At 46.5% G+C, this 14,804-nt stretch overlaps 1 protein-coding gene across 3 annotated transcripts in view; it reads left to right on the forward strand.

Annotated features, from left to right (window-relative positions):
• The window catches only part of GASK1A (golgi associated kinase 1A), a 30,228-nt gene extending 17,415 nt beyond the window's left edge, over positions 1 to 12,813 (forward strand). For 2 of the 3 annotated variants that reach the window (XM_083404945.1, XM_083404946.1), the window contains exons 2-5: positions 945 to 2,351; positions 9,242 to 9,364; positions 11,371 to 11,474; positions 12,441 to 12,813. In XM_083404945.1, the coding sequence (XP_083261071.1) occupies positions 945 to 2,351; positions 9,242 to 9,364; positions 11,371 to 11,474; positions 12,441 to 12,651 (1,845 nt within the window). In that variant the 3' untranslated portion in view covers positions 12,652 to 12,813. The remainder of the gene's footprint in view (positions 1 to 944; positions 2,352 to 9,241; positions 9,365 to 11,370; positions 11,475 to 12,440) is intronic. The other variant, XM_083404947.1, reaches the window with a different exon arrangement.
• The last annotated feature ends 1,991 nt before the right edge of the window (positions 12,814 to 14,804 follow it).

Consider the following 14,804-nt stretch of genomic DNA (forward strand, 5'->3'; position numbering starts at 1 on the left):
CTGCCAATGACTCTATATTTTTTTGTTGTTTCTGCAAATATGATGTAAAAAGTTCCCATTCTTTTTCAAAGTCACTATGGTCTTTTTCGCACAGTTTATCTGTTAACTTTGCCAACTCTGCATAGTTCATCAGCTTCTCTTCCCATGTTTCCTTTGATGGTGTTTCTCCAGTCTTCCAGTTCTGTGCTATCAGAATTCAGATCCTTCTCACAGTTTCCATTATTATTATTATTATTATTATTATTATTGACACGGGTGTCGCTGTGGTCTGAACCGCTGAGCCTCTTCGTGAGAAGGTCAGCTGTTTGAATCCCTGCGACGGGGTGACGTCCCAGCTCTGTCCCAGCTCCAGCCAACTAGCAGTTCGAAAGCACACCAGTGCAAGTAGATAAGTAGGTACTGCTGTGGCGGGAAGGTAAATGGCGTTTCCATGTGCTCTGGTTTCCGTCACAGTGCAACCCCATAGTCGCCTTTGACTGGACTTAACCGTCCAGGGGTCCTTTACCTTTTTACCTATTATTATTATTTATTATTATTATTATTATTATTATTATTATTATTATTATTATTATTTTCATCAGAGAAATGTTGGAGGATACATCTCTACACTTGTACAGAAATATGAAGTGAGAATCATTCTCCTTAGATCCCTGCTTCCATCTATTCATCTGAGGAAGCTCCTGTAGCCAATCAGAAGCTGCAGAAGCTGCATCGGATGGTTGGGTCCCGAATAACATTCGCAAACGGGAACACTCACTTCCGGGTTTGCCGTGTTCAGGAGCCAAAACGTCCGAGTACCAAGGCATTCAAGATCCAAGGCATGCCTATAATTTTCTCTTAGACCATAGCAAGCTGTAAATTTTATACCCCTCTTCCGCAGTCGTCCCCATACTTCCATGTCTATATTATGAAAAATCACTCTTTTTCTTATTCAAATTCCGCAGGCCCAGAGAACATGGTATCGAATGAGGCTAAAGAAATCTCCTGTGACTGGTTTCTGCGCCTTGCTCGCCTTGTCTGTGGTGGCTCTTACTAGTTTCTCTTCGACATCCCTGAACAGCTACAAGAAGTCCAATTTCCAATACCTGCCTGGGAATGAGCCTCAAGGGAAAGCTGCCCGTCCCAAACATTTGTGGGCGTCCTCTACGGCCCCCATTGCCTGGCAGGCTTGGCGTCAAAGCCGCCGGGAATGGCCCAGCCATCAGGGAAGACAAACTCTGCCAAACCCCAGCTCAGCCCGCAAGCAGAACAGCCAGGCTGGGCGAAATCTTAGGGGTTTAAAATCAAAGGGGCAGGTTAAGAAACATAATGTCGCAGCAAAAAGCTCCGAATGCAGCAGAGAAATCCGGCGTCAAGCCTATCCCTTCAGGACTGGCCAGAAAAGCATGAGAAAGTTTGATGCCACTTTTGCCAGCGAAGATCTGAGCACAAAGAAAATGGCGGGTCAGAAATCGCAGAGGGAGTCGGCCCCATCCTCTCATCCTTTCCGAGATGCGCAGCCTGGAGCTCTTTTATATCTCAAGAATGCCTCCACAGGCCCACGGACTTCTCCTCAGGAACAATGTAAGGCCGATGTGCAGACAGCTGGCTCCAAACATCAACGCTCGGGTGTCATCAAAGCCATCACCTCAGGCGGAAAGTCGTTCCGTGGCATGGCAGGCATTGGGGGACCGATGGAAAACTCTCGCTCTCAGAACCCAGAACCATCTCCGTTTTGGGTCAGAGACGCAGAGGAGCTGCAGAAATCGCAGTGGTGCAAGGAGCCCCAACCCAACGGCGTTTCTGGAAGACCAGAGGGCAGTCTGAGGTTGGGCGAAAACGCCCTTCCATGGTTTACGCCGGACGATGTGGAGAAGATGAAACTCCTTGCCAATGGCACGGTTGTGAGCAAACACCGAATCCCTGCCCACGGGCAAATACTCCGGGTTGTCCTTTCGCCCAGCCAAGACGCCATTTCCCACGACGCCAAAGGACTCTGTTCTGAGGGGCTGTGTGGAGTAATCAAAAGGCCCACTGACCTCTATGAGGTTCTAGCTTTCCACTTGGACAGAGTCTTGGGGCTCCACCGGAGCCTGCCTGCGGTGGCCAGGAAGTTCGGCAGTCCCCTGCTTCCTTACAAATACACCGACGGTGCCGCCAGACCCATCGTATGGTGGGCCCCCGACATACAACATCTGAATGATCCCGGGAATGACCAGAACTCCTTTGCTCTAGGGTGGCAGCAGTACCAGGAGCTGCTGAGGCAACGGTGCGGCATGGAAGATTCCAGAACAACTCTTGGGAAGGGACGATGTTTGACCGTCCTGCATTCGGAATGGGCCAAGCTGGCCCTTTTTGACTTTCTCCTGCAGGTAAACCTTGTGGTGGAGCAACCTACCTTCCTTCCTTCCTTCCTTTTCCTGAACAGTGCAACTGCCAAGTCATGATAAGAGGCCGAATGGTGCTCCTTATGAGCAGTGGCGTAGCGTGGGTTGTCAGCACCCGGGGCAAGGCAAGTAATTTACGCCCCCTAACCTGGGGCGAGGCAAGTAATTTGCACCCCCCGCTGCACTGTCCCTCCCCCAGATAGTCTCTCGCTCTCTCTCCGCACCGCACCGCACGCCTGGCACCCTCCCCTCCACAGTGGGCGGTGACCCGGCGGCTCGGATCGGATTCGCACAGCCAGCACTGCAGTGAGAGAGAGTGAGTGAGACAGGTAGGGGCAGAGAGCTGCGAGTGCGAAGGCCCCCCCAGATGTTGCGCCCGGTGCGGCCGGGCCCCCCCTGCACCCCCCACGCTACGCCACTGCTTATGAGTACTGTCATACCTCGGGTTACAGACACTTCAGGTTGCATTTTTTCAGGTTATGGACCACAGAAACTCAGAAGTAGTGGAATGGGTTACTTCTGGGTTTCGGCGGTTGCGCATGCGCAGAAGCGCCGAATCGCAACCCGCGTGTGCGCAGACACACAGACGCAGGTTGCAAACCTGCACATTCGCAACCCAAGCACCCACTGTACAGCCGTAAATTCATTCACATGTTTTGTACACTCTGCTTTAAAATTCATTTTAAGCCTTGGAATATCACGTGTCAATTTTCGATGAGAACGCTGCTTGATGCTTCCATACCAACACTCCAAATCACTTAAAATTTGCACTGCATGGTCTTTAGAATCAATTTGTGACAACTGAACATCTTTACGTCCACCAACATTGGTTGCCTTGACTTGGCTGTTTTGCTCACAAATTTATTGACAGCTGCACGAATTATGGTAGCAAGGAAGTAGAAGGGGCAAGCAGAATGTAAAATGGAAGAATGGTATAAAGAGGTGTGGGATACAGCTATTAATGATAAATTAACATGTGACATTAAGATAAGATGGGGAATAAGCAGGATAAATAATTTTGAAGAGATATGGAGGGTATTTCTAGAATTTGTACTGTTAAAATGGAAAGGGGTCAAACCGTCACAAGAGGTGTTGAAATTTTGGGAGGTTGGATAGTTACAATGGAATGGTCTCAGTGGTGGGTTGCACATTTTTATTCTTATTTATTTATGATTAGTACTTTGTCAAAAAGAAGAAGAAGAACCACTGGCCTGGCTTAGTATAAGGCACCTTCTGATGTTCCTATGCCACGCTGGGCAAAGATTTTGATTTAAGTGCACTGACCTGTAGAGATTCGCTCATGCAGAGAACCAAGCCGTATTCTCCTGGTGGCTTGTGTTCCTAATAACTCTTTGCAGAGCAGAAATCCCACCAAGACGAGAGCGCTTTTCCATTATTAAATGTGAGCACAAGACTTTCCCATAATCTTATTATTTGCAGCTCTCTTAATATACGGCTCTTTCACATGTTTTCCCAAAGACCAGCTGCGCTCGTTGGAAATCCATCCTAAACTGCACAGACTATTACTGTTGGTTGTGGGTTTGAATGGTTTTTTTTTTTAACACCTTGAGTCGCTGATAGAATTCCGATTGCTCTGTGAACAGCTCTCCACAGGAATAAGGGTTCATTGCCAAGAAAAATCTCAGAGAGAGAGAGAGAGAGAGAGAGAGAGAGAGAGAGAGTCATGTACTGCGGATGATTTTTTTAAAATGACAACAAAGCAGATGCTATTTTCAGGACTTGATTTGAAATATCTGGCAGTTCTCACAGCCCCCGTTTCCATACGAGATTGTGCTATAGGTGTGTAGCACAGGCGTACACACGCTTTGACAAACTTATCCTCCAAAAACTGCAGCACAAAACACACCAATAGTCTTATTTTTCTTTCACACCCCAACTATCCCTTTCTGCTTTTCTCTGTAACTTTGTGGCTGGGAAAGGGGGTGCAAGGTTTTGAGCTGAAAAGCAGACAGAAGGGAAAGAGTTAAGTATCTCCCCCTGACTTCCCAGTGCTGAAACCAGAAGCATAACACCAGGAATGCTCTTAAATGCAACTTCTATGTTAACATCTAGTTTGGACCCCAATCCCCATTGAATCTGTCAAGTTTTTTTTTTAAAAAAATATTTTATTAAGGATTTTCTTGTTTTACAGAAGTAAATGTAATGCCTCGTGTTTTTTTCCATGTAACATTTGTACAAATCCATTTCATTTGTTGAGGCATTAGGGGGAGAAGAAAAAAAATAAAAAGAAAAAAGAAAGGGGGGTGGAGAGAGGGAAGATGGATGGGGGTGGGGTCGGGTGGCGGTGTTTCTATTATGTTTAATGTATGTAGAGTTTGGTGTCAGCGTTGCTTGTGTTGTTCACTTGTGTTCCTTTGGTGGTGAGAGAGGTTGGGGTTGGCCTAGGGTGTGATTGTTTGCTTGTGATTGGCTGTGGTGATCTTTGTTTTCGTGTGTGAGTGAGGTGGGTGGGTGGGTGTTTTGGATCAGGTTAGCCATATTGATTTGTATGCTGTTGGTGGATTATTGTCATTGTCCTGTTGGGCTGTGTATGTGATAAAGGGGAAGGCGCCTTCTTCTGTTTGTCCCCGTGTCGGTTTCAGTTTATTAGTTAATTTTTCTAGTAGGACTGTTTCCCATACTATTTGGTACCATTGGTCCATGCTTACTCCTGACAGGTCTCTCCAGTGTCTGGCTATGATGCTTCTGGCTGCTAAACAGGGATGGCCAGGCTATCTGGGTAGTTAATATGCAGCAACTGGAGTTTGGCATCATTGCAAAATTTATTCAATATTTGCTTCTTCCAGGTACAAACATTTTTTTGTTTGCTTGGCTTGTGTGTGTATTTTAATACTTATTTTGGCAGGTACTAGGGTTATAGAGATAAAGAGCTGCGTGAAGTGTGGAATGCAAGGGAGAACAAGGTTTTATTCTTTAAAGAAGAAAAACCTTACAGAGGCATTGTAAGAGAGATTGGCTCCAAGGGTAGATTTACACTCCTGGTTTTTAATGTTAAGGAATGCTTTTGATAACATATATGGACACACGACATCCTATTTCTAATGTTCTTAATGTGTTATTATAGGGACGCGGGTGGCGCTGTGGGTTAAACCACAGAGCCTAGGACTTGCCGATCAGAAGGTTGGCGGTTCGAATCCCCGCGACGGGGTGAGCTCCCGTTGCTCGGTCCCTGCTCTGCCAACCTAGCAGTTCGAAAGCACGTCAAGTGCAAGTAGATAAATAGGTACCGCTCTGGCGGGAAGGTAAATGGCGTTTCCGTGTGCTGCTCTGGTTCACCAGAAGCGGCTTAGTCATGCTGGCCACATGACCCGGAAGCTGTCTGCAGACAAATGCCGGCTCCCTCGACCTGTAGAGCGAGATGAGCGCACAACCCCAGAGTTGTCCGCAACTGGACCTAAAGGTCAGTGGTACCTTTACCTTTTAATGTGTTATTAAAATATGACACTGGAAGGCGCTGTTGAGCAACCAGCAACAGGGAGACAGCATTTCGACTGGGGCTGGGGTGGAAACCAAGGTAAAAAATACATAAGGAATTGGGGAAATGTTTGAAAGTACTTTCCCAAAAAACCCCAGAGTCCTTTCTGTTGTCAGCTTCCTATGTTCCCGATAGAGCCATAAAATCATATTACCTTCCCCCATGGAGGGATGGATTAATTTCAATGCAGTAATTTCAATGCCACCAACTGTGTAATGGTGGCTCTAGGATAATTTTTGGAAGGTATCAGTATTTTCCCTGGCAACCCCAGAAGGCGAGAAATCTGAACCATCATTAAACGGCTGCCAACACTCACACTTTCAGATATTCCACTAACGCGCCATCTGCTGAAATGGTGTGACTTATCGGTACAGTGAAAAAGAGAACAAACGGTGCTTTCTCATGTTACGAAATCGCCCGAAAAATCAACGCCTCACTTAAACTGCACAAGTTGGAGCATGCAGTTCAAAGCAGGCTCGAGGCGGCTTGCAACATGAAATAAATACCGAACCGCCGCATGGCAAAAGGAGTCACAGATAATAAATGAAGCGTTTTTAAAAAATACGCAACCAAACGGAACCGTTGCCGCATGAGTCGCAACAAAATCTGAAATAAAGATGGAGAAAATGGAGAGCGACGACAGCAATGACCCCCACCCTAGGTTGCCAACTTGAGTAAAATATTGGGGGGTGGTAGGAAAGCCCAGCCCAATCGCAAGAAGTGGTACCCACCCACTCTTTGAATGGCAATGCCCATCAACTTTAGAGGGGGAGACCCTCAAATACTTTATTGGGGGCCAAAGGGAACTCAGCCCCTAGGAGTTGGCTCCTGATCTCCACCCCACATAATCCACAAAACAATGCCCCCAGCCCAAGAGTCTTTTCAGCAGCCTCCACTTTTGTAGTTGGAGTCAGTCAGAGACTCCAGATGAGGTCTTCCAGGACTCACAGCCAAGATGGTCTGGCCTGTTCAGCAGCCTCCAACCTTGCCAGACAATTGCTTTTTCAGAATGGGTGGTGGCTGATTGGCTAATTATGGGCTGCTCCTGTAGGCCAATCAGGTTGCGGATTCACTTTCTCCAGATGCCTGATTGGCTGCTCCTGCAGGCCAGTCAGGTTGCTGATTCACTTCCACCTGGAGCTGGATTGGGTGGCTCCTGCTGACCAATCAGACTGCTGCATTCTGGATCCTATTGTTCTAGGATTCAGCTCAGTACATAACAGTAACCCTGGCTTGAATTCAACCTGGGGGGGGAGGAAGAACCGGGAGCTCGCTCCAATGTTTTCCTTGGCATCGGAAACTTGGCACCTTTGGAATCTGATGCCTTTTTCTGTTGCTGTGGAGGGTGACTGAAATAAGTGGCCCATCTGACAAGGGCTTCAGTGTGTGCTCCTTGTTCCTTCTTTTAGTCAACATCTTCCATCATCAGACATCATATATGACACCAGGCCTGGGAAAGGTTGATGTGCTATGCTCTAAAGAGCCTGGTAAGCCAACCTCTCATAGTCTGGTGTGCCTCTAGAGTAAGGATCAGCAAGGTTTATCTCACGTGGGCCGGTTCACTCCAGTGGAGATCCCTCTGTGGGCCAGATCATGTGTGCACGTCCACAATTTCCGGTGCCTGCATCTGCGCAGACACAATTTCCAGTGCCTACGTCTGTACAGACGCAATTTTGGGTGCCTGCGCCTGTGCAGATGCAATTTCTGGCGCCACAAGTCCCCGTGCTGCACTGTGGGGGTTTAGCGCAGCAAGCGGGGACTCGCCGAGTGGATGGCTAGGTTCGAGGGCGTCTCATGTGCCGGTTAAATGACCCCCGTGGCCCGCTTGTGGCTCATGGGCCTTAGGTTGCCGACCCCTGATCTAGAGGTGCCCATCACCAGTGTCGTAGTGTGGGTTGCTGGCTCCAGGCAAGTGTTGCGCTTCCCTGGTGGACTGGACAGTGGCTAGTCCTTTCGCCGGCCAGCATCTAATCAAGGGAGTCTGAAATATAGTCAGAGTCGAGAGTGGATTCCATGCTCTTTATTCAGCTCATAGTGGTGAGGAGGAATGAAAGTTCCCCTCCCTCCTCAGTGGGCGACGACAGCGCCCTCCCTCTTGGCCAGCCCAAGGCAGTGGCGTAGCGTGGGGGGTGCAGGGGGGGCCGGCCGCACTGGGCGCAACATCTGGGGGGGGCGTGCTCGCACTCGCAGCTCTCTGCCCCTACCTGGCTCACTCACTCTCTCTCACTGCGCGAATCCGATCCGAGCCGCCGGGTCGCCGCCCACTGTGGAGGGGGGGGGTGCCAGGCGTGCGGTGCGGTGCGGAGAGAGAGCGAGGGACTATCTGGGGGAGGGACAGTGCATCGGGGGGGGGCGCAAATTACTTGCCTTGCCCCGGGTGCTGACAACCCACGCTACGCCACTGAGTGGGCGACGACAGCGCCCTCTCTCTTGGCCAGCCCAAGGTCAGGTTGTGCATGAGCATCCCTTCTCTGGCCATGAGGAAGAGGTGCCCCCTTCCCAGCCCCAAAGGCTCGTCCCATTTGCTGCTTGCCTTCCTGCAGCTTCGACCTCAATTTGGGATCCTGTCCTGGGGCACCCGGGGCCACAGTCCTCCCATGCTATGCCACTGCCAGTCACTGAAGTAAATCATGTAAAGATCAGGCTGTAAGTGCGGAAAGTACTATCATCATCATCATCATCCCCTGCCCATCTGGCTAGGTTTCTCCAGCCACTCTGGGCGGCTTCCAACAAAGATTAAAAATACATTAAAACACCAGTCATTAAAAACTTCCCCAAACAGGGCTGCCTTCAGATGTCTTATAAAAGCAAGATACAGTAGTACCCCGTGTTACAGACGTTTCAGGTTACAGAAGCTTCAGGTTACAGACTCTGCTAACCCAGAAATAGTACTCGGGTTAAGAACTTTGCTTCAGGATGAGAACAGAAATTGCATGGCGGTGGCATGGCAGCAGCAGGAGGCCTCACTAGCTAAAGTGGTGCTTCAGGTTAAGAACAGTTTCAGGTTAAGAAAAGACCTCCAGAACGAATTAAGTTCTTAACCCGAGGTACCACTGTAGTAGTTTATCTCTTTGACATCTGATGGGAGGGCCTTCCACAGGGTGGGCGCCACTACCGAGAAGGCCCTCTGCCTGGTTCCCATTGACATTCTTGTTTCATAGGTGGGGCTGAATGAGTGACTAATCTGGGCAGTTACGATTAGGCTCCAGATCCTAGGTTACTCTGCAGTCCAGTAGACCACACAGTCTCCAAGGACAAACAACCTAGAGATTGTCCGCCAGCCGCCAGCAAATATTTGTCTCCCATACAAGGAAAGGTGTCTGTCTGACATTACAGATACAGAATTCTTACGCCTCTGAATCCTCCACATCTCCTGCAGGTCCACGACCGCCTGGATCGATACTGCTGTGGCTTCCAGCCAGATCCTTCTGAGCCCTGTGTTCAGGAACTGCTCCACGAGAAGTGCCAAAATCCTGCCGAGCTGGTCTTAGTTCATATCTTGGTATGTCACTTCCCTGTGAATTGAGTTTGTTTCTGTTCTAACAAAGGATTCTCTGAATCCCTGGACTTCCCTTCACCCCTCTGTGGTTTCCATAGTTATTCTTTTCCAACTGCATCATATAATGTTCTCCATATTTTCTTAACACTCAGTTCTCACCATAGTTGTCGTTACATTGCAAGTGTTTTTTAAAACCCTGTCAATGATTTTAATTGTTTACAGTGTTCTTTTAAAATAGATTTTAAAAATTGTCCAGTAGCACCTTAGAGACTGTAATGGTTCTAGGGGCTGCTCGTGCGTAAGCTTGTCCCAACGTCTGGCTGGGTTGCCTGAGTGAACCTTTCCTGTCCGGACAGCCACTCACCCGTGGCTGTCTCAATTGCTGGCAGAATCCGTCAGTGGGCGTTTCTTAAACTTCTTCCAGCAAAGAAGCTCTTTGACGCCCAGTCTCCGCCTACTCTCCCTGTGCGGAAGCCTTCTGCGCAAGGAGGGCGTGGGCAGCGGAGGACCCCTTCTCTCCCCGCTGGTCCCCGGCAAGGAGTCATGGGATCGCCTCGCCGATTCCCCCATCTCCCCCCCTTCTCCACTGGAGCTACGCTGATTCTCTTCCCCCCAGAAGATGGGCTGCCTCTCCCACTCCCAGGACGCTCTCTGGGATCCCTTTGGAGCTTGCTCTCTCCCTCGGACACTGATGGCAGTTCCCTGACAGAGACCAACTAAGTTTGTTCTTGCTATAAGCTTTCGTGTGCATGCACACTTCTTCAGATACGAAAGCTTATACCTAGAACAAACTTAGTTGGTCTCTAAGGTGCTACCGGACAATTTATTATTATTATTTTATATATTTCGACTGCATCAGACCAACACGGCTACCTACCTGGATCTAGTGTTCTTTTAAGTAACTTATAAATTTTCGCCATTCTTTATTAAATTTATTATCCTCTTGATCTCTGATCTTCCTGGTCATTTTTGCCATTTTAGCATAGTCCATCATCTTCATCAGCCATTCTTCTCTTGTAGGTATTTTATCTTCCTTCCATCTTTGGGCTAGTAACATCCTCACAGCTGTCTTTTCTGTTCCTTTGGTGTTTTTGGACCTAGAATTCCTAATAGAAAAGCTTCTGGTTTTTTCACAAAAGTTATTTTAAACATTTTTTTCAACTCATTGTAAATAATTTCCCAAAATGCTTTTATCATGTGGTAGAATGTGCCTTCCTTCTCTTTACACTTCCAACATATATTTGTAGCAGTTCTATACATTTTTGCTAGTTTAGTGGGAGCCAGTTACCAATGATACATCGTTTTCATGTAATTTTCTTTCAATGTGCAGCATGCTGTGAATTTTAAATCCTCCCTCCATAATTTCGCCCATGATAAAAGTTGTATATTATGTCCAATATCCTTTGCCCATTGTATCATTACTGAGTTTCTGTTCTAACACTTGGTGATTTGTGGACTAGCCTGGCGATGCCTTCTTGCTTCTTACTAAAACATTTTGGATGAAAGAAAATAGGAATGAAAGAAGATGAAGTATGAAGTCTCTTGGGGGAAGCGAGAGACTTCTGCTGCTAAGGACCACTGCGCATTTAGTAATGTAAGCGTAATTGCTTTGTGGAGGATACTGCTGCACACATAAAAATGTCCATATAGCACCGAGGTGTAGGACAAACATGCCAACATTTCCCAAAATGTTCTGTAACAGACTGTTCACATTCATGTACCTGTGTCCTGAGAGCCAGTGTGGTGTAGTGGTTAAGAGCTGTAGACTCATAATCTGGGGAACCGGGTTCGCGTCTCCGCTCCTCCACATGCAGCTGCTGGGTGACCTTGGGCTAGTCACACTTCTTGAAGTCTCTCAGCCTCACTCATCTCACAGAGTGTTTGTTGTGGGGGAGGAAGGGAAAGGAGAATGTTAGCCACTTTGAGACTCCTTCGGGTAGTGATAAAGCGGGATATCAAATCCAAACTCTTCTCCTCTTCTTACTGCCAAGTTGATTCTTCTTTTCCAGATCCGGAGGAGCAAGCCTTCACACTTAGTATTTATTGACAATGCAGGCAGACCGGGCCATCCAGATGCAAAACTGAACTTCAGGCTGCTGCAAGGCATAGACGGGTAAGATGGGCATTGGCAAGTATTACCTGTGGGCTGTATATACTCAATAACATTTCCTCCCCACGGTGCCCAAAATATTGATGATACAACTAGGACAGCCCTGTTCCTTTTGAGCAGGAGATGGTTTAGTGAGTATCCATTCTTATTTAAATAATAATAATAATCTGGAGGTCAGAAATGTGAAACAAGTCACTTTAATGTTTATAGACGCAGAAAAGGCCTTTGATAATATTTCATGGGCATTTATGAAGAAAACGATAGAAATGATGAATTTTGGAGAGGCTTTTGGTAAAAGTATTGAGGCAATTTATTCAGAACAACAAGCTATGCTGATTGTGAACAACAGGATTACGGAAAAATGTAAAATAATGAAGGGGACAAGGTAAGGGTGTCCCCTGTCACCGTTATTATTTATATTAGTATTAGAAACCCTGGCAAAAAAGATACGAGCAGATGATACAATAAAAGGAATAATGGTAGGAAATAAAACGTATAAATTGAAAGCTTTTGCAGATGACCTTGTGATTACAGTAGAAGATCCTAAGAACAGTTTACCGAAAGTGTTGGAGAGGATCCAGGAATTTGGACACATAGCAGGAATCAAATTAAATAAAAATAAAACTAAGATATTGATGAAAAATATGACAAAGCAACATAAAAAGGATCTACAACAAGTTTTCGACTTATGTATATACCGTATATAAAAGTTGAATACTTGGGAGTATGGCTAACAGCTAAAAATATTAACTTATTTAAAGATAATTATATAAATATCTGGAAAGACATAAAAAGAAATTTAGAGATTTGGGGTAGGATGAAATTAATCCTTCAATAAATATTGGGAGGAAAAGAAATAGATCCCAGGGAGCAGAAGTTGGATTGCTTCGTATGCTGCCTTCATGCACTAATACTTTAGAATATGGGATTCTGTCTATAAAAAACACAACTTTTAATTTCTTTGGTCAGGTTTCCTGAGACAGCTGTGACTGTGCTCAAGTCAGGATGCTTGCAAAACCTGCTTTTGCAATCTCTGTATGTCGATGAGGAATTCTGGGGAAACCAGGGTGGACGTGAAGGAATGAAGAATTGGCTCCAAACCATCGACAGGAGAGGACAGATTCTGCTTAGGTATATTCAGGAGCACAACTTAATGGTCACAAAAGAATCCTCACGTTAGTCTTTCTTGACAAGGGTGACACGCTCACCTGCAACAAAAAGGAGCTTTTGAGCTTTTTCTGTGAAAATACCTCTGTGCCAGCAGACACACAGGCCTTTGACTGGCTATGTAACTTCTGTCATATGTGAATTCTGAAAATAAAGCTAATTTTTAAAAAAGAAATGTGTGACAAAACGTATTTATATTTGAGGAATCATCCCACATCACATTTTCTGTTTTGTAGTGTATGGTTCTTCCACATACCAAGCACACATACTGAGCACAATTCAAAGTGTTGGTTCTGACCTTTAAAGCCCTAAACGGCCTCGGTCCTGTATACCTGAAGGAGCGTCTCCACCCCCATTGTTCTGCCCGGACACTGAGATCCAGCACCAAGGGCTTTCTGGCAGTTCCCTCATTGCGAGAAGTGAGGTTACAGGGAACCAGACAGAGGGCCTTCTCAGTAGTGGCACCCACCCTGTGGAGCACCCTCCCTTCAGATGTGAAGGAAATAAGCAGTTATCCTATCTTTAAATGACATCTGAAGGCAGCCCTGTTTAGGGAAGTTTTTAATATTTTATGCTGTATTGTTTTTAACATTTGATTGGGAGCTGCCCAGAGTGGCTGGGGAGACTCAGCCAGATGGGCGGGGTATAAATTAATTATTATTATTATTATTATTATTATTATTATTATTATTATTATTATTAAATTGTTTGTGGAAAGGCAATCTCTGGACCCGATGCCAACCCAACTGTGCTTTCTGACATGCAACGAGATGAAGATGAATATTGCCATCCCTTTGAGGTCCATCTAGTAGGGTCAGTGGGTACCACATGAGAATCAGAGTTTGCATTTGCATCCCGATGTGCTTTCACATCCTTTGAAGGTAGAAATTTCCCTTGCTAGATGGGTGTGAGACAGACAGAATTACAGACAATGGGGCACATTTCGTAGAAGAGTTGGAAGGGACCCAATGGTCATCTAGTCCAACCCCCTCCAATGGAAGAATCCGGGCTAAAGCATCCATGGCAGATGGCCATCCAACCTCTGTTTAAAAACCTCCAAGGAAGGAGAGCCCACCACCTCTCATGGGAGTCTGTTCCACTGCCGAACAGCTCCTACTGCCAGAAAGTTTTTCCGAATGTTTAGTCGGAATCTCCTGTCTTGCAACTTGAAGCCATTGGTTCGAGTCCTACCCTCCAGAGCAGGAGGAAACAAGCGTGCTCCCTCCTCTATGTGGCAGCCCTTAAGATATCTGAAGATGGCTATCATGTCTTCTCTCAGTCTCCTCTTTTCCAGGCTAAACACACCCAGCTCCTTCAAGCACTCCTCAGAAGGCTTCGTTTCCAGACCCTTGATCATCTTGGTTGCCCTCCTCTGCAGACATTTGTTCTGAGACATATTTATATGGAAGTACCGTATTTTTCGCTCTATAAGACGCACCAGACCACAAGATGCACCTAGTTTTTGGAGGAGGAAAACAAGAAAAGCAATGTTCTGAATCTCAGAAGCCAGAACAACAAGAGGGATCACTGCACAGCGAAAGCAGCAATCCCTCTTGCTGTTCTGGCTTCTGGGATAGCTGCGCAGCCTGCATTCGCTCCATAAGACGCACACACATTTCCCCTTACTTTTTAGGAGGGAAAAAGTGAGTCTTATAGAGCAGAAAATATGGTATATTTTACTGAAATGCAACCAACCCCTGAGAATCAGAGAGTCTGCAGATGTTGTTGGACTCCAGCTGCCATCATCCGTAACGAATGGCTGTTTGCTGTTTGGGTCTGTTAAGAATTGGAGTCCGACAACATCTGGAGGGTCAAAGCTTTCCAATGCCTGATGCTTAAATTTGAGACCAGCCACCCAGTATCTGACCTGAAAGCAAACTGGTAACCACTGACATGGATAGAGAATATGGAAAGTATTTTGTGGTGTGCATACATCTATGTGTAGATAAGTAAAATTCCTGATTGGGTATATGTGTTTCATACGGTTCTTGTAACAAAGTGGGGTAAAGATGGGCGCCTTCTTTTTCAAAATTAAAGTTTAGTTGTGTTTTTTGTTGGCATCTGCGTGTCTCGAGAGCCAATAGAGTGCGCCTCCAGGGGCGAAGTCAAACTGCTGGGGAATCACGGCGCCTGCTGTGGCTGCAGAGACCGGTAACTCGGAACTGC

Source organism: Podarcis tiliguerta (assembly GCF_965153285.1).
Source record: "Podarcis tiliguerta genome assembly, chromosome: 12".
NCBI lineage: Eukaryota > Metazoa > Chordata > Lepidosauria > Squamata > Lacertidae > Podarcis > Podarcis tiliguerta.